A 26,857-nucleotide genomic window follows, 5' to 3' on the forward strand; every position below is an offset into this window, starting at 1 on the left:
GAAGAATGAGGTTTCATTAACTAGTACTGTATGTAAAATAAAATGAAGTAAAACAATGATCACAAAAGAGACATATGAAACAAGCCATTTATTAGAAAAATTTGCTAAGAATCTGGATGTAGGGAGGTACAACCAAGTTTAGTCAGAGAAGTCCCCAATAAATTGGGAGGAAGCACCATTCTAATAATTATGAACGTATTGGAGATAGCATTCAAAGACATAAACATTGGATTTGGGAAAAGGAAAATAAACCTCTGGGTGGCAAAATAAGTTCTAAAATTTGATTATTGAGAACGTCACATTCAAAATTATCGCTTTACACAAACCATCTCATTTAATCCTCACAGACCTATGAAGTGACTACCATCAATATTCCCACATTACAGATAAGAACTCTAAGGCACAGAGAAATGAAGTCATTTGTTCCATACAGCTATGCCTCCAGGAGTCCATTTAGCACTCTCACATTCTCCCCCACCTCCAAAGCAACCATGGAGTTGTTATGAGGATACCCTTCACTCATCCAGGATTTCTGAAGAAAGTGCCTGCATTATGCCATTTTATTATTTTCCATATTTTCATGAAGGCAATATACCTCTAATTTCCAGAGCTTTATGAAAAGAAATTCACACAAATTCACAAGTCAGAGAAAGTTTTTTCTCAAAGTAGCCCAGTATTTTAGATCTGTGTATCTGATTGTTCTTTATGTCTGTGGTAGGACCCACAGTGGAGTGCAGGCTCTAACTGGAAGCAATGGCTCCGTGTAGGTGGGCTGCCAGTGGGGGCTCCTCTCCGTTGCATGGCATATGGCCAGACAACATTCATACATGCAGAGTGGGCTGCTAGCAACACAGAGTCACTGAAAGAGTCTCAGCAATTCCAACACCTGCTATTTTCTTGCAGAGAAACTTCCACCACCACCTGGAGAGTGTACTTTTGAGCAAGATGAATGTACATTTACTCAGGAGAAAAGAAACCGGAGCAGCTGGCACAGGAGGAGGGGAGAAACTCCCACTTCCTACACAGGACCAAAGGGAGATCACACTACTGGGGTAGGTGAGTTACGCCACGTGGTGCTGTTTCCTAAGGAAAGTTTCTAAAATAGCCTTCTAGGAATCATTTACTGCATTTTGAAATGTATAAAATTATGTCTTGTGTCTAGAATGAAATGCACTTGTGATTCTACACACACAGGATGATTCGATATGTGCATTGAATATCATCCTTTCTGTTTATTACATTGCTGCAACAAGGATCTAACGGGGCTTACAAAGTTATGCACACAAAGAATAAAAGTTAAAAGGTCAAAGTGAGGGACAAAGTAGGGGAAAAATGGTAATCTAAATTGGAGCCAGGGCCGAGGCCTAATATACAAAATGTATTGGCAGACAAAGGAAGAGGCATACAGGTTTGACTCTAAGCTTTCAGTAGCCAAAATTCATCTGTAAAACATGATTCACAGAATGAGCAGTCTACGTGGGTGGGTTGTAGGCAATGATGGGGTGCATTTTCTGTAGAAAACATACAAATCGCAATAAAACAAAGTAAGAGTTGATCTGCTTCATATTACCAACATGTATCAGCAATTGTAAACATTGTCAGTGACAAAATATGTCCTGTAGGCCATGTGTGGTGGCTCACTCCTATAATCCCAGCACTTTGGGAGGCCAAGGTGAGAGGATTACTTGAGCTCGGGAGTTCAAGACCAGCCTAGACAACATAGTGAGACTCTATCTCGACAAATTTTTTTTTTTTTAATTTAGCCAGTTGTGGTGGCGTGAACCTGTGGTCACAGCTACTTGGAAGGCTGAGGCAGGAGGATTGCTTGAGCCCAGGAGTCAGGGCTACAGTGAGCCATGTTCATGCCATTGCACCCAGTTTGGGTGACAGAGCAAGGCCCTGTCTCAAAAAATAACGAATAATAAATAAAGTACCTTCCATAGAATGGATCTTTCTCACTCACACCCCCGTTTCATGTGGTATACCAACTGAATAAAAGCACAACACTTGGTCCAGAGAAGCAGAACTACCCCGATACTAAGCTCATAGAGATATTTCCTCATGAATTCTTCTAGAGAAACTATTATGATAGTAAATATGAGGGTAATTTGCATTGTGCTGTTTTTTATGGTCTAACTTGGGGTATTCAATCTTTTGGCTTCTCTGGGCCACACTGGAAGAAGAATTGTCTTGGGCCACACATAAAATACACTAAAACTAATGATAGCTGATGAGCTAAAAAAAAAAAAAAATTGCAAAAAAATTCTCATGTTTTAAGAAAGTTTACAAATTTGTGTTAGGCCATATTCAAAGCTGTTCTGGGTCACATGTGTGGGCTGCAGTTTGGACAAGCTTGGTCTAACTCAAGATAAGCCTCTAGAATACCACAGAACCACCTCCAGTAAAACCTGTTTGTTTAATTGGCTAAACATGGTAGAATGTAATAATGAACAGCTTTATTTTTTCTATCACTCTTCAAACATAAAGATTCTGTTTTTCCCATGCCTTGGCAAATCCCTTAGCTTCCCAGTCCTGTTGAGATATTAGAACAATTAGATATTCAGGTATGTCAAAAGTCCAGTTGAAATCAAAAATTCCATTTTTCATTCAACTGAATCTTCTCTTTTTCCCTCAGCTTGGGCCTGACTCGTAATTGGGAAGAATAAAGGAAGAAACCGTCTATTCTTTCATTTTCTTTGTTTCATCTCCTCTCCTGCCCCTCATCTTTATGATGTTTTAATCAGGGAAGGTGGAAGAGGGATTAAAAGATAGGAACTTTAGAAATATTTGGTGCTATTTAAAATGATCTCTTAGCTACTGAATGTCCTTTGTTATGACAGATGTCTAAATGCTGGCTCTTTCAGGAGCCTCTGCATCTTACCATTTCTGGCAATGTACTACTGGCTAACCCTCTGAGACCACCCCCTTCCCTTAGTACTTGCACTACAGAATACAACCTACATACATTTTCTGTTCCTGGAAATTTTTCCTTGGGTTCTTCCTAGAACAGTTGTTTCCAGCCACCTTGCTCTAGTAAGTGTCCATTTGGCCTCAATAGCGATGCACTCCTGCCTAACTAAGAAGATAGGCAGCTTGGTCCTACTGCTGACCTTTTTTCTTGCTGCTTCAGCAGATTCTGGGACAATGTTGCTTCAGTAAAGGATGCTGTTGAAGAGATTTAGCATTGGCCCAAAGGCAGACCAGATGCTCACTTTCAGCACTGAGTGAAGGATGATAAGGTGGCTCCTTGTGTGTGAAGCTATCTCTGGAAAGATATCAGGATGTTAAAAATATAACTAGAAAGGCCTATATGTATTAGGACTATTCTAAAAGCTTATAACAGAAAACACAACTCAAACTGACTTAAGTGAAAAGAAAATCCTTTTTTGGACTTTGTTACGGAAAGAGACTACTGTGGGGTTAGCTTCAGGCACAGCTTGATGCAGGGATTAAAACTGTGTCCTCAGGAGCCAGTTTCTCTCTCTCTTTCTACCTCTTTGAGCTGGTTTTTCTGGGTTTGCTCCAATCTAGACAGGATCTCCTGTCATGGCAACACAGTGGCTGTAGCAACTGCAGTCTCATGGCCTTTCAAAAATGAATCTAGTGGAAAGTGAAAACTCAGACAAAAATACCCAAATTGAATCTCACCGGCTCTGATTGGAAATGTCTTGAGGGCATAGTACTAAAAAGGTCATTTTTGATTCCCCACAAAATTTAGTATTCTGCCTTATACACAATAGGCGCTCAAAAATGCCTATGGAGCGAATGAATGAATGAATGCAAAAACAAATAATGAATCTATAAGCCTTCACTGACACATTTAATAATAACTAACCAATTAATTAGTGAGACCTCAGAAAATGGGATGGTAGAAAGGTATCTTTTTATTGCAAGAGGATTGAAGACAAGAATTAATCAGTTTTAGCTAGAGCCTATTGTGGTCTAGATGTTATGTGTATGTGTATTTTTCTTGAGAGAAGGTTGACAGTTTTTCTTCCTTTTGTCAGGGATAGCAGTAAGAGATCTAAGAAGAGGTACAACCAAAGAGAACTATGTTGTGGTAAACTACTACAGAGAATTCTGTGGTTAACAAAGACTGTGGAGTGCCTTAGACATGGAAGAGAAGACATAGAAAAATAGTGAGCATTGAAGGGAAGGAGTCCCTGAAAAGGGCAAGGAGAGACACCAGGCCAGGTTATAACAAACCCATGAACTTAGGGCATCAGGACAACCTAAGGTTCCCATTCACCTTGAGAAAGTTACTTAAAATCTCTAAGTCTCAGTTCTGTCATCTAGAAAATGAGAATAATCATAACCACTTACCTATTTTCCTGACTTCATAGGGTGGTTGAATTTAAAAACTGAGAGGCTTTGGGATTAGACTGCCTGGTTCAAATCTCAGTTCTACCTTTAACTTTTCTAAGCCTATTTTCTTCATCTTTGTATTAAGAATAATTAATACCTACCTCACAGATTGTGGTGAGGTTTAAATGAAACAAGATATAAAACATACTTACAATAAGACCTGGCATATGACAATTAATTATTGCTCTATTATTCATTTATTCCTTCATTCAGCAAGTATCTATTGAGTGTCTACTACATGCCAGGTACTGTTTTAGAAACTTGTGAAACACAGATGAACAAAACAGACAAGCATTCACCCTCATGGAACTTCTAGTAGAGGAGACAGACGAGAAATATTAAGCTTAATTATAATTATGCAGTATTTTAAAAGGCAATAATTGCTACAGAAATAAAAATGGCGCAGGTGAGGGAGTTAGGGAATCGAGAGGAGAATGTGGGTAGAGTTAACTAATGTAAATAGAAGAGTCACAACGAAGCCCATTGAGAAGGTAACCTTGTAAAGAGTTGAGGTAGCTCACTAAGAGCATATCTGGAAAGCAATGTTCAGGTAGAGGGACAGCCAGTCCAAAGCCCCATAAGTGAAAGCATGCTCAGTGTGTCCTAAGAACAGCAAGGCGGCTGCTTTAGCTATAGTGTAGTGAGCTAGGGAGAGAGTGCTAGGAAATGTACCAGAGAAATAATGGTACGCCAGTTCATGGACGATCTTATAATTAATTAGAAGGACTTCGGGTTTTTTTTTTTTTTTTTTTGAGATACAGTCTTACTGTGTCGCTCAGGTTGGAGTGCAGTGGTGTGATCTCAGCTCACTGCAACTTCCACCTCCCGGGTTCAAGCAATTCTCCCTGCCTCAGCCTCCCGAGTAGCTGGGATTGCATGTGTCTGCCACCATGCCCGCTAATTTCTGTATTTTTTAGTAGAGACAGGGTTTCGCCATGTTGGTCAGACTGGTCTTGAACTCCTGACCTTAGGTGATCCATCCACCTTGGCCTCCCAAAGTGCTGGGATTGCAGGCATGAGCCACCGTGCCCAGCCAGGACTTTGGATTTTACTTTACCTCAAATGGAAAGTCATTGGAGAGTGTTCAACTTAGGAGAGAAGTGATCTGATTTAGTTTTATAAGGATTGCTCAGCTACTATGTTGAGGAAAGACTGGGGGTGGAAACGAAGCAAGGGTGAAATCAGAGAGCCCTGTTAGAGGCTACTGCACATAACCCAGGTGAAATATGATGGTAAATTTGACTATGATAGTGGATTTGACTATGATGGCACATTTGACCAACAACCATGGATTGAATTTTCTTTTTTGTTGTTTGTCTGCCAGGTTTTGGTGTCAGAATGATGCTGGCCTCATAAAATGAGTTAGGGAGGAGTCTCTTTCTATTGTTTGGAATAGTTTCAGAAGGAACGGGAACAGCTCCTCTTTGTACCTCTAGTAGAAATCAGCTGTGAATCCATCTGGTCCTGGGCTTTTTTTGGTTGGTAGGCTATTAATTACTGCCTCAATTTTAGAACTTGTTATTGGTCTACTCAGGGATTCTACTTCTTCCTGATTTAGTCTTGGGAGGGTGTATGTGTCCAGGAATTTATCCATTTCTTCTAGATTTTCTAGTTTATTTGTGTAGAGGTGTTTATAGTATTCTCTGATGGTAGTTTGTATTTCTGTAGGATCAGTTGTGATATCCCCTTTATCATTTTTTATTGCATCTATTTGATTCTTCTCTCTTTTCTTCTTTATTCATCTGGCTAGTGGTCTATCTATTTTGTTGATATTTTTAAAAAACCAGCTCCTGGATTCATTGATTTCTTGAAGGGTCTTTCATGTCTCTATCTCCTTCAGTTCTGCTGTGATCTTAGTTATTTCCTGTCTTCTAGCTTTTGAATTTGTTTCCTCTTGCTTCTCTAGTTCTTTTAATTGTGATGTTAGGGTGTAGATTTTAGATCTTTCCCGCTTTCTCCTGTGGGCATTTAGTGCTATAAATTTCCCTCTAACACTGCTTTGGTTGTGTCCCAGAGATTCTGGTACACTGTCTTTGTTCTCATTGGTTTCAAACAACATCTTTATTTCTGCCTTCATTTTGTTATTTTCCCAGTAGTCATTCAGGAGCAGGTTGTTCAGTTTCCAATGTAGTTGGGCAGTTTTGAGTGGGTTTCCCAATCCTGAGTCCTAATTTGATTGCCCTGTGGTCTGAGAAACTGTTATGATTTCCATTCTTTTGCATTTACTGAGGAGTGTTTTACTTCCAATTATGTGGTCAATTTTAGAATAAGTGTGATGTGTTGCTGAGAAGAATGTATATTCTGTTGATTTTGGGTGGAGAGTTCTGTAGGTATCTATTAGGTCCACTTGGTCCAGAGCTGAGTTCAAGTCCTGGATATCCCTGTTAATTTTCTGTCTCATTGATCTGTCTAATACTGACAATGGGGTGTTAAAGTCTTCCACTATTATTGTGTGTGAGTCTAAGTCTCTTTGTACATCTCTAAGAACTTGCTTTATGAATCTGGGTACTCCTGTATTGAGTACATATATATTTAGGATAGTTAGCTCTTGTTGAATTGATCCCTTTACCATTATGTAATGCCCTTCTGCCCTTCTTTGTCTGTTTTGATCATTGTTGGTTTAAATTCTGCTTTATCAGAGACTAGGATTGCAAACCTTTGCTTTTTTTTTTCTTTGCATTTGCTTGGTAAATATTCCTCCATCCTTTTATTTTTGAGCCTATGTGTGTCTTTGCATGTGAGATGGGTCTCCTGAATACAGCACACTGATGAGTCTTGACTCTATCCAATTTGCCAGTCTGTGTCTTTTAATTGGGGCATTTAGCCCATTTACATTTAAGATTAATATTGTTATGTGTGAATTTGATTCTGTCATTATGATGGTAGCTGGTTATTTTGCCCATTAGTTGATGTAGTTTCTTCATAATGTCAATGGTCTTTATAATTTGGTATGTATTTGCAGTGGCTGGTACTGGTTTTTCCTTTCCATATTTAGTGCTTCCTTCAGGATCTCTTGTAGGGTAGGCCTGGTGGTAACAAAATCCCTCAGCATTTGCTTGTCTGTAAAGGATTTTATTTCTCCTTCACTTATGAAGGTTGGTTTGGCTGGATATGAAATTCTTGACTGCAAATTCTTTTCTTTAAGAATGTTGAATACTGGCCCCCACTCTCTTCTGGCTTGTAGGGTTTCTGCCGAGAGATCCACTGTTAGTCTGATAGGCTTCCCTTTCTAAGAAATCTGACCTTTCTCTGTGGCTGCCCTTAACAATTTTTCTTTCATTTCAACCTTGAAGAATCTGATGATTATGTGTCTTCATGTTGCTCTGCTCGTGGAGTATCTTAGTGGTGTTTTCTGTATTTCCTGAATTTGAATGTTGGCCTGTCTTGCTAGGTTGGGGAAGTTCTCCGGGATAATATCATGAAGTGTGTTTTCCAACTTGGTTCCATTCTTCCCCTCACTTTCAGGTACACCAATCAGTCATACGTTTGGTCTTTTCACATAGTCCCATACTTCTTGGAGACTTTGTTCATTCCTTTTTTTAATTTTTTTTTCTGTAATCTTGTCTTCACGCCATATTTCAGTAAGTTGATCTTCAATTTCTGATATTCTTTCTTCTGCTTGATTTGGCTATTGATCCTTGTATATGCTTCACAAAGTTCTTGTGCTGTGTTTTCCAGCTCGATCAGGTCTTTTATGTTCTTCTTTAAACTGGTTATTGTAGTTAGCAGTTTCTGTAACCTTTTATCAAGGTTCTCAGCTTCCTTGCATTGGGTTAGAACATGCTCCTTTACCTCAGAGGAGTTTGTTATTACCTACCTTCTGAAGCCTACTTCTGCCAATTTGTCAAACTCATTCTCCATCCAGTTTTGTGCCCTTGCTGGAGAAGAGTTGTGATGATTTAGAGAAGCAGCAGCATTGTGATTTTTTGAATTTTCAGCATTTTTGTGCTGGTTTTTCCTCATCTTCATGGGTTTCTCTACCTTTGATCTTTGAGGCTGATGACCTTTGGATGGGGTTTTTGTGTAGGGGTCCTTTGTGTTGATGTTGATATTATTGTTTTCTGTCTGTTAGTTTTTCTTCTAACAGTCAGGCCCCTCTTCTGCAGGTCTGCTGCAGTTTGCTGGAGGTCCACTCCAGACCCTGTTTGCCTGGGTATCACCACTGGAGGCAGCAGAACAGCAAAGATTGCTGCCTGCTCCTTTCTCTAGAAGCTTTGTCCCGGAGGGGCACCTGCCAGATGCCAGCCAGAGCTCTCCTGTAAGAGGTGTCTGTTGGCCCCTGCTGAGAGGTCTCTCCCAGTTAGGAGGCATGAGAGTCAGGGACCCACTTGAGAAAGTAGTCTGTCCCTTAGCAGAGCTTGAGCACTGTGCTGGGAGAATCCTCCCTGTCAGGATACACTGCTTTCTTCAGAGCTGGCAGGGAGGGATATTTAAGTCTGCTGAAGTTGCACCCACAGCCACCCCTTCCCCCAGGGGCTCTGTCCCAGGGAGATGGGAGTTTTATCTATAAGCTGCTACCTTTCTTTCAGAGATCCTGCCCAACGAGGAGTAATTTAGAGAGGCAGTCTGGCCAGAGCTGCTTTGCCATACTGTGGTGAGTTCTGCCCAGTCTGAACTTCCTGGTTTCCTTAGCACTGTCAGGGAAAAACTGCCTACACAAGCCTCAGTAATGGTGGATGCCCCCTCACATCAAACTCCATCATCCCAGGTCAACTTCAGACTACTGTGCTGGCATTGAGAATTTCAAGCCAGTGTTTCTTAGCTTGCTGGGTTCCGTGGGAGTGGGACCCACTGAGTGAGACCACTTGGCTCCCTGGTTTCAGTCCCCTTTCTAGGAAAGTGAACGGTTCTGTCCTGCTGGGGTTCTGGGTACCACTCAGTTGGAAATGCGAAAATCACCCGCCTTCTGCATTGGTCTTGCTGGAAGCTGCAGACCAGAGCTGTTCCTATTTGGCCATCTTGCCAGATCTCAATATACGCTTTTCATTGTTGTTGAGTTCTTACTGTTTGTATTCCTTTACTAGTTGTGTTTCTTTTTTCTTTAGCCCACAACTAACATTATGATAGTTGTATTATTTTCATAACTACCCTAGTATTTGCTTTATATTTTATTTACATTTTTTTTAATCCTAAAAAGTATTCTATATTTAGTCACATATTTCCCCATTCATCTTCATTCCTTTCTACATTTCTATGTTTATCTCTTGAATTATTTTCTTTGGTGGGAAGTGTTTTTCTTTTTCTAGAAGAATTTTCTTCTCTATCTAGCTTTTTATTTTTGTTTTGTTTCATTTTGTTTTTGGTGCATGTCTGCTGCTGATTTCTTTCAGTTTTTGTTTGGGAATGTCTTTTTCCTTTACATTTGAAGGATAGTTTTTCTGAGAATAGAATTCTAGGTGAACAATTATTTTCTTATCAGCCATTTATGTAAAGATATAATTCAACTGAATTCTGGTTTCCATCATATCTATTGAGAAGTCAGATGTCAGTCCTAAAATTTTTTTTTTTTGAAAGTGTACTATTTTCCTCTGGGTGCTTTTAATATTTACTCCTCATGTTTGATTTTCAGCATTTTAGTATGATATGTATTTGTCCATTTTGCATTGTTATAAAGGAATATCTGAGATGGGGTAATTTATAAAGAAAAGTGTTTTATTTGGCTCATGGTTCTGCAGGCTCTAACCGCATGGCACCAACATGAGCTCATCTTCTGGTGAAGTCTCAGGAAGATTTTACTCATAGCAGAAGGCAAAGGCAGAGCAGGCATGTCAACATGGTGAGACAGAATAAGAGGGAGGTGGGAAGTGAGGTGCTAGGCTCTTTAAACAACCAGTTCTTACATGAACTAATAGAGCAAAAACTTACTAATCAGGAAGGGGATGGCACCAAGTCATTCATGAGGGATCGACTCCCATGACCCAAACAGCTCCCACTAGTCACACCTCCAACACTGGGGATCACATTTCAACATGAGATTTCAGAGGACAAATATCCAAACCATATCAACATGCATGTGTGTAGTCTTCTTTGTAGTTATTCTGCTTGGGTTTCCTTAAATTTCTTTAATCTTTGAGCCGAGATCTTTCACTAGTTTTCAAAATTTCTTGATCTTTTTCTTGTCAAATATTGCCCCGGCCTAATTCTCTCTCCTATCTTTCTGAGACTCCAATTATAGATACATTAAAAGTTCTTACTATGTATTATATATACTTCATGCTCTCTTACAAATATTTTCTTTCTTTTTGTTCTCAGTTCTTTAGTTTGGCTATTTTCTATTGGCCAATTTAAAAATTTTTTTGAATCTTTCTCAGCAATGTTCAGTATGTTATTAAACCCATTAATTGATTTTTAATTTCTGTAATTCTATTTTTCAATTCTAGAATTTCCATTTGTTCATTTTTAAATAGTAGATTTATTGAGATGGAATTTGCATTCCAAATAATTCATTTTTTAAAGTATATAATTCAATGGTTTTATATATACTCATGAAGCTGTGTGATGCCCCTATCTAATTCTAGATAGATGCCACTATCTAATTCTAGAACATATTTTTATCACCTCAAAAGAAACTCCATATCCATTAGCAGTCACTCCCATTCCCTTTCCCCATCTCTTCCCTCTTTACCCCATCCCCAGACAACTACTAATCTACTTTCTATCTATATAGATTTGCCCATCTAGACCTTTCATATAAATCAGATCATACAATATGCAGTCTTCTGTATCTGGCTTCTTTCACTAAGACAAGGTTTTCAAGGTTTATACATTTATCGATTGATGAACATTTGGATTGCTTTCATTTTTTAGCTATTATAATAATGATGCTATTTTATTTGTGAACAAGTTTTTCTGTGGACATATGTTTTCATTTTCTTTAAGGTATAAACCAGGGAGTGGAATTGTTGGATCGTATGGTAACTCTATACTTAACTATTTAATAATTGCCAGACTTTTTCAAAGTGGCTGCACCATTTTACATTCCAACTAGCAGTGTATTAGGGTTTCAGTTTCTCCATATCCTTGTCAACATTTCTAACTTTCTCTTTTTTATTATAGTCATCCCAAGTGGGAGATGGCAATTCATGTCCATTTTGTCTGATATTATTATATCCAGTTCTCTTTTGGGAACTGCATGAATGGTATATCATTTTCCAATCTTTCAGTTTCAACTTATTTGTATATTTGAATCTAAAGTGTGTCTCTTGGAGACAACATATCGTTGGATCATTTTTTCAATTCATTCTACCAATCTCTACCATTTGATCAGAGTGTTAAATCCATTTACAATTAACATAATTATTAATAAAGTAGAATTTGTGTTTGCATTTCGGCATTTGTTTTCTGTATGTGCTACATCTTCTTTTTGTTCCTTTATTCTTCTATTACTGTTTTTTTAAGTTAAATAGATATTTTCTAATATACCATTTTAATTCTCTTGTTCTATTTTACTATATATTTCTAAGTTATTTTCTTAGTGGTTGCCCTAGGGATTTCAATTAACACCTTTAAAAAATATTTTTACAACTAATTTTTAAAAATGTTATCTCCCAAAGGGGGTGCACCATTTCTGGAGGTACTAAAATATCAGGTCAATGCCTGGAGTGGACAGAGTAAGCTCCTATCCCATCTCCCTGCTCCAAAAACCCATTTAATATAGTATCCTCAGATAGAGGACATATCAGATATTAAGCTTATAAGAACAGATACTACACTTGATCTTAGCCAAAACACTGAGAGGTGATCAAAACAATTGTTTTTTTTTTTTTTTTTAAATTTAAGAAAGAAGTGGGGTCTCACATGTTGTCCAGGCTAGTCTCAAACTCCTGGGCTCAAGCCATTTTCTCACCTTGCCCTCCCAAAGTGCTGGGATTCAGGCATGAGCCACCACTTCTGGCCCTCAATTAACAACTTAAGATAATCTAGTTCATATTAATATTAATTTCACAGCACACAAAAACTATGCTTCATTTCCTCCTTCTATTATTCTATCACGAATATGGCACCTTTTTGTGTTATAAGCCCATTGACACAGTTTTGTAATTATTGCTTTATGCAGTTGGTTGTCTTTTAAATCAGATAGAAGATAAATAAAAATATACTTATTCTGTTCTTTATATTTACCCACACAGTTATCTTTACTGGTACTTTTTATTTCTTCATACAAATTTGAGTTACTATCTAGTACCCTTTGCTTTTAGCCTGAAGGACTTCCTTTAGTAGCTGGTGATGAATTTAGTTTTATTTATTTGAGAGTGTCATAAGTTCCCCTTTGCTTCTGAAAGGTAGATTTCCTGCATATAGAATTCTTAGTTTTCTTTCAGCACTTTTATATATGTCATCTCACTATCTTCTGGCCTTTAAAGTTTCTGATGAGGAGTTAGCTGTTAATATTATTGAGGTTCTCTTGTATATAATGAGTCACTTTTGCTTTCAAGATTCTCACCTTAAAGTCAGCTGATTAGCAAAGAAAAAATTTTATTAATTAAAAAGATTCGCTCATTGTCTTTGGCTTGTAATAGTTAGATGTAATTTTTCTAGGAGTGACTCCTTGAATGTTCCTAGTTGAAGTTCTTTGACTTTCTTGAAGGTACAGATTTATATTTTTTAAAATCAGGTTTGAAAAGGTTTTGGCTATTAATTTTTCAGATGTTCTTTCTTCCCCTTTCTCTTTCTTCCCTTCTGGGACTTCCACTATGCATATGTTGGTACACTTGATGGTGTCCCACAGGTCTCTGAGTTTCTGTTCATTTTTTCTTTTATCTTTTTTTCTTTATGTTCTTCAGATTGGATAATCTAATTGACCTGCCTTCAAGTTTAGTGATTCTTTCTTCTGCCAGTTCCAATCTGCTGTTGAGCCCCTCTCATGAATATTTTATTTCATTATACTTTTCAAATCCATAATTCCTACTTGGTTCTTATTTATAATTTGTAGTATTTTTAGTGATACTCTCTATGCATTGAGACATCATTCTCATACTTTATTTAGAAATGGCTTTCATTAATTCTTTAAACATATTTGTAATAATTGACTTAAAGTCTTCGCATAGTAAGTCCAATGTCTTGACTTCCTCAGGGATAACTTCTATTGACTGCTTTTTATCCTGTGTATGGGCAATAGTTTCCTATATCTTTGTGTGTCTCATACTTTTTGTTGAAAACTGGACATTTTGAATAATACAGTTTTACAGATTCTTCTTCTCCCCAGTTTCTTTTTTGGTAGTGCTGTTTGTTGTTTTTGTTGTCATTGTTGCTGTACGATTGCTTAGTGACTTTCCTGGACTAATTCCGTAGAGTCTATATTCTTTGTTGTATATGGCTCTGCTCTGCTAGATTAACAGTCAACTAATTATTGAACAGAGATTTTCCTTAAATGCCTTAAACCAACAGATCCCCCAGAATACAGCAGGTTCTGTGTTTGTGTTGGGGCATGTCTTTGTTGCTCTAGTGGGAAGTTTACAACTTTGCCTTAGCCTCCATTTCTTGCTCATGAAGAGCCTAAAGGTCAGCCAGAGGTGACAGATTAGGACTTCCTCAGTTTTTTTTTTTTTTTTTTTTTCTGGGACTGTGTACAGCTCTTTATATTTGCATGGCCTTTCAGATTTCCAGAAATATGTTAATATGCTAGAACTTTGTAAAGCTCCCTACAGATATCCCATTTCCCCAAATTTTTTCTTTTCTTTTTGGTCAGCCTTTTGTTAGCTTCAACTGTTAATGCCACCTCAGGCAGCTGCAATGTTAAACAATTGTTTAACTGATTGTTTTTGATAAATGCCATGCGGATACAGTTGTTCACACAGAGTATGATTTACTTCAATCAGGTTAAATAAAGGCAAGCCCTGAGAATGAAGTTTTTCAGAAGCTGCTAAACAGGTTAAATAAAGCCAATTCTCTAGAGATGGGGCTTTTAGGGAGCTCCAAATCTGTTCTGTATCTTCCAGTGGCTGCTAAGTTACTGCTATTTAAAACACATAGTTATAAAGCTCTTGGCTTTCACATCTTTTGTAGAGTAGAAGAGATGGAGATGGAATTACGGCAAGAAAAAAGGTCACTGTTCTTAGCAAAATTCAGTCATTTTTCTTGGGAAAAGTACTCTTGGATTGTCAAAAGCCTTTAGTTAATTTCCAGAATTCTGAAAAAGTTGATTGTGACAGTTTTTTTGCAAGTGTTCTCACTGCTTTTATGGAAGAACAGATTTTCACAGGTCCTTACTCCGCCATTTTGAAGGCTCCATATTCCTCCTCCTGATTTTTTTTTGCTTTTGAATAGATTTGAGTTCGTTGGTGAAATTCTCTGTCTTATCTATTTTCTTAAACACATAAATGCTCATATTATTGAATTATTAATCATAATTACAGTACTTGTGTGATAACTCCATATGTGGGCCACTTGTGGTTCTGCTTCTATCATCTGTTACCCCCACCCCCATCCCCTCTGGTCCTGTTTCTTGATAATGTCTGGTGGATTTGATTGAATAATGGACTTGTCAATGAAAAATTATAGAATCCTGGGGTGATAGTATTTCCCTCTAGAGAGAATTCAACCTATTCTCCAGTAGACAACTAGAATAGAGCAAGTCACCTCAGTCCAATCAGAACTAAGCTAACTTGAGGTAGTGTTATAGTTCTATTATGCTGGCCTACTTCTGCTTCTACCCTAAACCTAGGATATACCCTCCAAAAATATACTCTCGGATTTAACTAGGAACTCTCTTCCTTAGTATGTACTAAACTTCAGTTTGTGTCTCTTCAGCTGATAAGATTCCTGAAAATCCCACTTTGTTTTGCATTTGGCTTCTTGTCCTCTTGCTCTCCGCAATTCAGGAATTTCACAAATGCCTTAGAAGATTAACAAGTGATGGGATCACTTTTTCATACCTCTCTTTTCTCAGAAAACTTGTCCCTGAATGTCTTGTCTGCTTTGGTAGCCCTGAAATTCAGTTACTGCCCTCCCAACCCAGTGAGATCTGTTGGTTTCTCTTGCCACTTGGCCGTTGTTCTCTGAATGGCATCTAAACTGAACAGGCAGGTCCCCCAAGTGGAAAGCATCTTGAAGAATACTGAGCTCATTTCACTGACCTTTCATTTTTTCTTAGATCTTGGACCCTCATGTCTTTGCTGTTTGGAAATCTCTCTGATAACTTCAAAACAGGTGTTTTCTTAAAAAAATTATCTTTTTTTCTAATTTTTCTCAGCAGAGTATAGCTCTGCTACAAGTTACTTAACAGAGACAGAGGGGATGTCTTTGGCATTTTATTTTTCAGCATTATTTATTTAAGAACATGATTATTACACTCAAAATATACTCTTGTCTGTACTACAAGTCAACCAGTCATAGTGCTTTGAATGAGACATTTGTGTCTCTGCCCTCTTACGACATATTCTTCTGTTGATATGTTCTGACTGTTCTGCCCAAGGCCTTGCTGTATCTAAGATTACCTTATCCCATGGTGTGCTGTTCTTTGACAAAGGGTAGGAGGGGAAGAATATGCAAATTTATATTTATATGGCCTTTGGCTTTAAACTGCCTAAGAGACCATGGAATTTTCTATTTCTTTCCCTTTATAAGTCCTCATCTTGAGTAATAAATATTGGTGACATCCAACTATGTTAAAGAAAAAATTATGCAATGATACTTGTTAAAGCACAGTACGGCAGGCTTGATTCAGTATCATTCTGATAGTTATAGGGACCACTGCAATGGGATTTTGCAGTAGGGAAGAGAGATCAGGCTCAACTTTGAAAAAAGTGTGGGCAAGTGGGAATTTATAGTCAAATGGTTGGTTGAGGGTCAGTGAATGAAAAATGACTAGGAGGTAACATTAAGGGTAAGGGAGGCTCTGGCTAAACCAACCTAACAGGATTCTTGCTGAGGACAGGCATGGTGATTGGACATCACCTGGAGGATGATGAAGGAGGAGGAACCTTATATTGAGGGTGATCGGATATTGAGGGTGGGGGGTTCTTGCTAAACTAACTTATTAGGGTTCCTGCTAAAACTGGATTTTACAAGTAAGTACAAAGACAGGCCTAGGAGAAGGCTTAGGAGCCTGACTGAAGTTCAGTCAAGCAAAGACGCTTTGTCAGCCATCATAGGAACAAAGTAATTTACTTGTCTTTTTTGTTCAGTTATCAAAAAAACCACTTTGACAATCACCTAAAGGTTTTTTGGAAAGTAATCTATATTATAAATGTAGTATTACTTAGATTGATGTCACTGAAATTTCTTTTCCGTGGAGGATATATTCTAAAATAAGAAAATTTTAATTACTCAACAAGTTAATAGATCTGGAGGTAGATCGGATCTTCTAGGTCAGCTAAGGTATCATATGAATTTAAAATATTAAAACACTGAATAAAACCCATTCAAGGCAGAATTAACTATTGTCTGCTTGGATCCTGAGATAGCAACAAGAAGCTTGCCTGTAATTAGATGTTCAATTTAAGCAATTATTATATTACATTTGAAAAGAAGACCTCCTATAGCCTGTATTGCTCATTTATTGCATTTAGTCTTAACAACCTTTTCTATGTCTCCTTTCCATATATAGGCAATAAAGCAATGGCAGGATACCAAAATGGCTGAACTTTCTATTCTATACATTAGTAAAGTAATAAACTCAAAGACTTGGCTAGGAGCACAGTATTTTTCTCCTTGATGACCACAGGGTATTTGTTTGGTATTGGTGGTAACAAGATTCTTTTTGAATGAATGCGGTGCACTCTGGGACTTTATGAAGATATACCTGCATTTGTCGATTGAATTCTGCCTTTTCACTTCCCATTCTTAAAGCCTGTCATCTATACTTGAAACAAACAGACAGGGAGGAAAAAGAAAGGGGAGAGGCCTACAAAGCTGTTTTACAGACAGGTACATTAGCTGGTCAGTCAGTATGGATCCATTAAATAAAAACAGAAGCTCAGAAAAGCCACACTATAAATATTTCAGTTTATTTTGTGTCTATCAGAATCAATACATCATCATATGTAGCAATTCCAAGGGAGCTATAGTTCCTGACTTACTAACTGGTGATGCAATAAACCTTTCCAAATTCTAGAGTACAGTATGGTGTGGAAAGATCAAACAATGAGCTGCCTCTGCCATTTGCTGCCTGCATAACCTGGGGAATCATTACATGACTTCTCTGAGCTTCAGTTTCCTCATATGTAAAATAAAGATAACAATCAATGACCTGCTGCTATGATTTGAATGTGTCTCCTCCAAATTTCAGTTGAAACTTAATGGCCAATGTAACAGAATTAACAGACAGGACCCTTAAGAGGTGATGATTAGGCAATGAGGGCTCCTCCCTTGCGAATGGGATTGAGGCCTTTGTAAAAGAGGTTTCATGCAGCATTCGACTGGCTTACCTTCATGCCTTCCACCATGTGAAGACATAGCATTCCACCCCTGTGGAAGATGCAGTCCTCGTTAGACAAGCAAACTTGTCGGCACATTGATCGTGGACTTACCAGCCTCCAAAACTGTGAGAAATAAACTGCTATTCTTTATAAATTACCTAATCTTAGGTATTTTGCTGTAGTAGCACAGACTGACATCTGCTAATCTCATAGTGTGGCTCTGATGATTAACTGAGATTCTGTTTGTGAAAAGAATAATATGTAAGCTCCACTGAACTGAATAATATTATTATAAGCTCCACTGAATTGAATGGTATTATTATTTTTACAATTAGTGAGTCTTTTACAAATTCTAATGTTTACCTCTGGAGTATTTTCCTGGACTCATTGTTTTGTCATTTGTGCTTTTATAAAATAGAAAATTATGACATATGAGTACAAGTAAAATGAGTTAGTAGAAACCAGAAATTCTGTTGGAACCTTAGGCCAATATTACCCAGATTACATTACATTTACCACCAGGTAGTTCAAGTGGTAAGTACATGAATATTTTTCTAATTTGTTAGTAATATTCATGTACAAGAAAAATATATAACCAGTACATCAAAACCATTGTTTCACAGGTTTACAGCTAGCTGTCTATTTTCATGCTAATATGAAGTTTCCTGTTTGAATAAATGTACTAAAAAATGGAATCTATTTAAAGAAAAGCATTAAATGAATAATAGTACAAATACGGATAGGCAAAAAAATATCACAAAGGTGATATTTGTATGACTAAAGTTTGGGAAACATTTGTAGAAGAAGTCATTCTAGTAGAACAACAATAAAGACCAAAAAACCAACCAACCAACCAAATCCAGCCGCACCACCTGGCTCCTATTTAATAACATAATAATGGTATCTGTAACAGATGGATAGTGACTTGCATCGAAGTGGGATGGACTCTGTGGGATTTGACAAACTATTTCCTGCCGCCGTTTACTTGAGTAGCTCTATCCTGGCAGAAACAAAGTTTCCTGACATAGATGCTACTTACAGTAGTCCCCTCTTATCTGTGATCTTGCTCTCTGAGGGCAATAAACCATGGTCTGAAATATTAAATGGAAAATTCCAGAAATAAATAATTCAAAAGTTAAATTGAGTGCAGTTCTGAGTAGTGTTATGAAATCTCACACTGTCCGGCCCCATCCTTCTCCATCCTACCCAGCACATGAATCACCCATTTCACTAGCATCATCCACGCTGTCTATGCTCTCTGACCATGAGTCACTTAGTAGCCGTCTCCATTATCAGATGTTCTGGTACCACAGTGCTAGTGTTTGTTACCTTCATTTTACTTCCTAGTGGTCCAAAGCACAAGTGTAGTGTTCCTGGCAATTCAGATATGCCAAAGAGAAACCATGAAGTGCTTCCTTTAAGTGAAAAGGTGAAAGTTCTTGATTTGATAAGGAAAGAAAAAACAATTGTATGCTAAGTTTGCTAAGGACTACATTAACAATGAAACTTTCTGTATTAGTCTGTTCTCACTCTGCTAATAAAGACATACTTGAGACTGGATAATTTATAAAGGAAAGGAGGTTTAATGGACTCACAGTTCCACAAGGCTGGGGAAGCCTTGTAACCATGGCAGAAGATGAACGAAGTACAAAAGCATTTCTTACGTGGTGGCAAGGCAAGAGAGCTTGTGCATGGGAACTCCCATTTATTAAATGAGCAGATCTCGTGAGACTTATTCACTACCACGATAACAGTATGGTGGGGAACGGCCCCCATAATTCAATTCTCTCCACCTGGCCCCACCCTTGACACATGGGGATTATTAGAATTCAAGGTGAGATTTGGTTGGGGACACAGCCAAACCATATCACCTTCTATCTGTGACATTGTGAACAGGGAAAAAGAAATTTGTGCTAGTTGTGCTGTTGCATGTCAAACTGCAAAAGTTATGGCCACAATAAATGATAAGTATTTAGTGAACATGAAAAAGGCATTAAATTTGTGGGTGGAAGACATGAAAAGAAAACGTTTCAATTGATGACAAAATGTTGCAACAGAAAGCATTGAGACTATATGAAGACTTCAGCAAGGGATCCCCTGAAACAAGTGACACCAAGCCATTTACTGCAAGTAAGGGATGGTTACATAGATTCAAAAATAAGTTTGGACTGACAAATATAAAACATACTGAAGAGGTTGCATCTGCTGATGAAGAAGGTTCTGCTACCTTTCCAAAAGAGTTGAAGAAATAATTAAAAAGAAAGGATGCCATCTAAAGCAAATCTTCAAGTCTTCTGGAAGAAGATAAAACCTGCATTCATAAAAGTGCAAAGGAGGCACCAAGGCATAAAACATGGAAGGACAGATGAACTCTGGAACCACATGGCAATGCTTCAGGGCATATGATAAAGCCAAGATAGTGTACAAAGCAAAGAACCCAGTACTCTGGAAAACAAAAATTAACTGCCCATGTTCTGGCAACATAGAAAGCATGGGTGACAGCCATCTTGATTATGAAATGGTTCCACCAATGTATTATCCCAGAAATGGAAAAAAAATACTTGGAAGACAAAGAGTTGGAATTTAAAGTCCTGTTAATAAGAGACAATGCTCCTAGTCATCCTAAATCTGTCAGCTATAAAACACAAAATGAAAATGTTCAGGTTGTGTTTTTGCCTCTGAATACAACCTCATTGCTTTAGCTTTTTACCATCATTCAGTTTGTCAAGGCTACATACACCTGCCTTGTATTTGATCACATTTGATCAGCAATTGATGTAGACCCTAATCTGGATATAATCTGTTCTGGAAATCATTCACTATTACAGATGCAATAACATTCATCAAAGCTGCAACGGACAAATTAAAAACAGAAACTGCAAATGTCTGCTGGAAGAACTTATGGAGTAAAGTTGTGAATGATTTTAAAGGCTTTCTGGGGATTGATTAAGAAATTAGGAAAATCATTCACATGGCAAGACAAGTTGGTGGAGGATTTGCCAACATACTTGATGAAGAAATGGAAGAACATATTGAAGGTTTTCAAGTATTACCAAATGAGGAATTGGAAGAACATGTTATCTACAGAGGAAGAGAAAGATGAAGAAACCAAAGCAAAACCAGCTGTGTGGGTATTACTGAAATTTGCCAAAGTGTTTCAAATTGCACAGACATCAAAGGACAAAATTATGGAACATGATCCTAGGATGGAATGCAGCATTAAAGTCACCAGTATGATCAAAGGATTACAACATTTGTGGCAACACTTTAATGAGTTAAAAAGAAAGAGACAATAACATTCTATTACAATGCTCTTCCAAAAGTTTTGGCAAAAACAAAAATAAACAAAAACCTTCAACTATTGAGGATCTCCAAACACTGACATCATCTTTTCCTGACATCCAACCATCCATGTCGTCATGGCTCATTCATCCAGGATCACTCAAATCAGATGCTCCTCCTGATGTATCCTTAGAAAGTCAATAGTAGCCTAACGCTACTTCACAATGCCTGGGTCATTCATCCCACTTTATCTCATCACGAATGCACTGTATCATCTTGCATCGGCACAAGAATGGTGAGTACTGTACAGTAAGATTTGGAGAGAGAGAGAGAGAGAAAGACCACATGCCCATAACTTTTATTATATTGTAATAATTGTTCTATTTTATTATTATTGTTGTCTATCTCTTACTGTTCCTAACTTGTAAATTAAACTTCATTATCAGTATATAGTATAGAAAAAAGCATAGTATGTATATATATGGTTTGGTACTATCCACAATTTCAGGCAACCAGTGGGGGTTGTGGAACTTGAGACTACAGTATTTATGAGACAATAAATACAAGTCTTAACGAAATTCCCACGGTGGTACTAGCCATTATAATTTTATTAACATTTATATGATACTATGCTGTCAGAATTCCTTGTAAACATTAGTTTTAGTTGACCTGGAGTTTACGGGGATTTTGTAGCCAAATGATACTAGAATATATAAGCCAAGAGTAACTATCCAGGTTAGTGAGAAAATGTCTTCAACTATTCCCTATCCATTGACTCCCCCAGTGAATAGAAGTCATTCAGTCCTCCCTCCCTGATCCTACCATTCCAGAAAAGCAACCCTGCATCATTTAACAATTTACAGAGAAAGAAACACCAGCACTTTCTTTTGTAGTACAGTTAAATATTCCAATAAAACTTCCATATTTCTGGCAAATAAATTCTCTTCCAATATGCAGCTAAAGGTAGAAGTCTTATTCATGTCCAAGAACACAAGAACTTCTTGTGTGATTGAAATATTAATAATACATTAAAATATTAAATAATGAAATTTATAAATTTGCTTTGAGACAAAAGAATATCACAACTCTGTTTTAATGTGTTAGTTCCAGTTTATTTCAAGTCCCTGTCTTTTAAGAATTTTGATAGTTGATATTCGGACATGTAGGAATGCTATCCAGTGAGTCTGTAACTGAGGAATTAGCTCCGGATTATTAAAGTCTCCTATATCCATCAATCTTTCCATAGCTTATTTTTTATTATGTTAGTTTCTGACATTGCCAGATTCTACTTATACAGAGAAGGCTTCTGTGACAAGCTTTTTAAAACATTGGTGGTAAAATACACATAACATACTTTAACCATTTTTAAGTGTCTAATTCAGTGGCATTGAGTCTATTCACATCATTGTGCAACCATCACCACCATCCATCTCCAGAGCTTTTTCTTCATTTCCCAAACAAACTCCATACCCATTAAACAATAACTCCTCATTTATGACAGCCTTTTAAAATCACTTAAAAGTATAATGCGTAAAGAGAAATTTTATTTTTATTTTTTTTTATTTTTATTTTTATTTTTTGAGACGGAGTCTCGCTCTGTCGCCCAGGCTGGAGTGCAGTGGCGCGATCTCGGCTCACTGCAAGCTCCGCCTCCCGGGTTCACGCCATTCTCCTGCCTCAGCCTCCCGAGTAGCTGAGACTACAGGCGCCCACAACCACGCCCGGCTAATTTTTTGTATTTTTAGTAGAGACGGGGTTTCACCGTGGTCTCGATCTCCTGACCTTGTGATCCGCCCGCCTCGGCCTCCCAAAGTGCTGGGATTACAGGCGTGAGCCACCGCGCCCGAGCGACAACTTCTGCAGTTGTTCTTCACAAAACATTGGTATATTTTTTCCCTGATTTTTAAGAATTCTTTTTCAGCTAATGAATGCAGCTAGCTGTTCATTCCACACAGCCTCTCCACGCAGGCCACTCAGGCTCCTTCCCTACCCTGCAAAGGAGCCACGAGACTGGAGGAACAGCTGCTTCGTAATCAAGAATTATGGATGTGGTGTGTGTCTGTGTGTCTCAACACATCACAGTTGCTGTGCAAAGAACAGATGGCACCCTGATCTCCCAATAGATCCATTGGAACCCACATTTTGAATGTTAAACAATGACCCATAGAGAGAATGTAATTTATTTGCTCCAGTTAATAATCCCTTCCACAGACTGGAATCCTTCATGTGCAAGAACATGTGAGTTGGTATGAAGCTTCAACACTGGGGCTTCCTGGCTCCCATCTAGAACTTTTGTTTGCTGAGACAGACAGCGCTTGAAGATGTAATGTGGTAAAACTTGTCAACAACAGTGCTTTTCTCTGCTTTCCAAACACATGTGAGGCAGAGTGGCTCTCCGTGAAGTTCTGATCTTTTCTGGGGAAAGTGAATGTCATATGCAAGTCAAGAAGAAAAAATATTTGTCATCAAAAGGAACAACTGGTTTATGCATCAGAGGGCATACTCCGATTCATTGATAAATTTCTTAAAATTATGTTTAGGTAAGATGTTTGTCTAGATTGCTCTACATAGGTACTGCTTTATGAAATAGACATAAAGTAGTCCTCCCTTATTCACAGGTTCACTTTCCAACTCAGAGTTTCAGTTACTCTCAGTCAATGGCAATCTGAAAATATTAAATGGGAAATTCCAGAACTGGCCAATTTATAAGTTTTAAATTGTGCACCAGAGTATTGTTATAATTGTTCTATTTTATTGTAAGTTATTGTTGTTAATCTCTAACAGCATCTAATTTATAACAAAATTTATCACAGGCATATGTGTATAGGAACAAACGTAGTCTATACAGCACAATTATACAACAAGCAACATACGAGACTTCCTTTCATTTTTGGGGGGATGTATCTTTTTTATTATTATTATACTTTAAGTTCCAGGGTACATGTGCACAACGTGTGGGTTTGTTACATATGTATACATGTGCCATGTCGGTGTGCTGCACCCATTAACTCGTCATTTACATTAGGTATAACTCCTAATGCTATCCCTCCCCCATCTCCCCACCCCACGACAGGCCCCGGTGTGTGATGTTCCCCACCCTGTGTCAAGTGTTCTCATTGTTCAATTCCCACCTATGAGTAAGAACATGCAGTGTTTGGTTTTCTGTCCTTGTGATAGTTTGCTCAGAATAATGGTTTCCAGCTTCATCCATGTCCCTACAGAGGGCATGAACTCATTCTTTTTCATGGCTGCATATTATTCCATGCTGTGTATGTGCCACATTTTCTTAATCCAGTCTATCATTGATGTACATCTAGGTTGGTTCCAAGTCTTTGCTATCGTGAATAGTGCCGCAATAAACATACATGTGAATGTGTCTTTATAGCACCATGATTTATAATCCTTTGGGTATATACCCAGTAATGGGATGGCTGGGTCAAATGGTATTTCTAGTTCTAGATCCTTGAGGAATTGCCACACTGTCTTCCACAATGGTTGAACTAATTTACACTCCCACCAACAGTGTAAAAGTATTCCTATTTCTCCACATCCTCTCCAGCACCACCTGTTGTTTCCTGACTTTTTGATGATCACCATTCTAACCGATATGAGATGATATCTCATTGTGGTTTTGATTTGCATTTCTCTGATGGCCAGTGATATTTTTCAACGTGTCTGTTGGCTGCATAAATGTCTCCTTTTGAGAAGTGTCTGTTTATATCCTTCATCCACTTTTTGATGGGGTTGTTTGATTTTTTCTTGTAAATTTGTTTAAGTTCTTTGTAGATTGTGGATATAATATCAGATGGGAAAATTGTAAAAATTTTCTCCCATTCTGTAGGTTGCCTGTTCACTTTGATGGTATTTTCTTTTGTCATGCAGAAGCTCGTTTAATGAGATCCCATTTGTCAATTTTGGCTTTTGTTGCCATTGCTTTTGGTGTTTTAGTCATGAAGTCCTTGCCCATGCCTATGTCCTGAATAAATTGCCTAGGTTTTCTTCTAGGGCTTTTATGGTTTTAGGTCTAACACTTAAGTCTTTAATCCATCTTGAATTAATTTTTGTATAAGGTGTAGGGAAGGGATCCAGTTTCAGCTTTCTACATATGGCTAGCCAGTTTTCCCAGCACCATTTCTTGAATAGGGAATCCTTTCCCCATTTCTTGTTTTTGTCAGGTTTGTCAAAGATCAGATGGTTGTAGATGTGTGGTATTATTTCTGAGGCCTCTGTTCTGTTCCATTGGTCTATATCTCTGTTTTGGTACCACTACCATGCTGCTTTTGTTATTGTAGCCTTGTAGTATAGTTTGAAGTCAGGTAGCATGATGCCTCCAGCTTTGTTCTTTTGGCTTAGGGCTGTCTTGGTAATGCAGGCTTTTTTTTTTGGTTCCATATAAACTTTAAAGTAGTTTTTTCCAATTCTGTGAAGAAAGTCATTGGTAGCTTGATGAGGATGGCATTGAATCTATCAAATACCTTGGGCAGTATGGCCATTTTCCCGGTATTCATTCTTCCTATCCATGAGCATGGAATGTTCTTCCATTTGTGTGTCCTCTTTTATTTCATTGAGCAGTGGTTTGTAGTTCCCCTTGAAAAGGTCCTTCACATCCCTTGTAAGTTGGATTCATAGGTATTTTATTCTCTTTGAAGCTATTGTGAGTGGAAGTTCACTCATGATTTGGCTCTCTGTGTGTCTGTTATTGGTGTATAGGAATGCTTGTGATTTTTGCACATTGATTTTGTATCCTGAGACTTTGCTGAAGTTGTTTATCAGCTTAAGGAGATTTGGCGCTGATACGATGGGGTTTTCTAAGTATACAATCATGTCATCTGCAAACAGGGACAATTTGACTTCCTCTTTTCCTAATTGAATACCCTTTCTTTCTCTTGCCTGATTACCCTGGCCAGAACTTCCAACAGTATGTTGAATAGGAGTGGTGAGAGAGGGCATCCCTGTCTTGTGCCAGTTTTCAAAGGGATTTTTTCCAGTTTTTGCCCATTCAGTATGATATTGGCTGTGGGCTTGTCATAAATAGCTCTTACTATTTTGAGATATGTCCCATCAATACCTAGTTTATTAAGAGTTTTTAGCATGAAGGGCTGTTGAATTTTGTCAAAGGCCTTTTCTGCATCTATTGAGATAATCATTTGGTTTTTGTCTTTGGTTCTGTTTATATGCTGGATTATGTTTATTGATTTGTGTATGTTGAACCAGCCTTGCATCCCAGGGATGAAGCCAACTTGATCATGGTAGATAAGCTTTTTGATGTGCTGCCGGATTCGGTTTGCCAGTATTTTATTGAGGATTTTTGCATCGATGTTCATCAGGGATATTGGTCTAAAATTCTCTTTTTTTGTTGTGTCTCTGTCAGGCTTTGGTATCAGGATGATGCTGGCCTCATAAAATGAGTTAAGGAGGTTTCCCTCCTTTTCTATTGATTGGAATAGTTTCAGAAGGAATGGTACTAGCTCCTCTTTGTACCTCTGGTAGAATTCGGCTGTGAATCCATCTGGTCCTGGATTTTTTTTGGTTGGTACGCTATTAATTATTGCCTCAATTTCAGAGCCTGCTATTGGTCTATTCAGGGATTCAACTTCTTCCTGGTTTAGTCTTAGGAAGGCATATGTTTCCAGGAATTTATCCGTTTCTTCTATATTTTCTAGTTTATTTGCATAGAGGTGTTTATAGTATTCTCTGATGGTAGTTTGTATTTCTGTGGGATCGGTGGTGATATCTCCTCTATCATTTTTTATTGTGTCTATTTGAATCTTTTGTCTTTTTTTCTTTATTAGTCTTGCTAGAAGTCTATCAATTTTGTTGATCTTTTCAAAAAATGAGCTCCTGGATTCACT

The 26,857-nt window shown here is 37.9% G+C and overlaps 1 protein-coding gene and 1 non-coding gene across 3 annotated transcripts in view; one reads left to right on the top strand and one right to left on the bottom strand.

Annotated features, from left to right (window-relative positions):
- MAMDC2 (MAM domain containing 2) overlaps window positions 1–26,857 on the top strand; it is a 171,412-nt gene that overhangs the window by 123,024 nt on the left and 21,531 nt on the right. Inside the window, exon 11 of one of the 2 annotated variants that reach the window (XR_001440120.3) lies at window positions 904–1,052. Coding sequence is in view for 1 of the 2 variants with exons in the window: in NM_001265965.2 (NP_001252894.1) it covers window positions 904–1,056 (153 nt within the window). In the remaining variant the exon portion in view is untranslated. 2 annotated transcript variants of the gene reach the window in all.
- On the bottom strand, window positions 11,917–12,107 carry LOC114672934 (U2 spliceosomal RNA). The gene has a single exon (XR_003723458.1). It is a non-coding gene; the product is annotated as a U2 spliceosomal RNA (small nuclear RNA).

The sequence above is a fragment of the Macaca mulatta genome, chromosome 15 (genome assembly GCF_049350105.2).
Source record: "Macaca mulatta isolate MMU2019108-1 chromosome 15, T2T-MMU8v2.0, whole genome shotgun sequence".
Lineage (NCBI taxonomy): Eukaryota > Metazoa > Chordata > Mammalia > Primates > Cercopithecidae > Macaca > Macaca mulatta.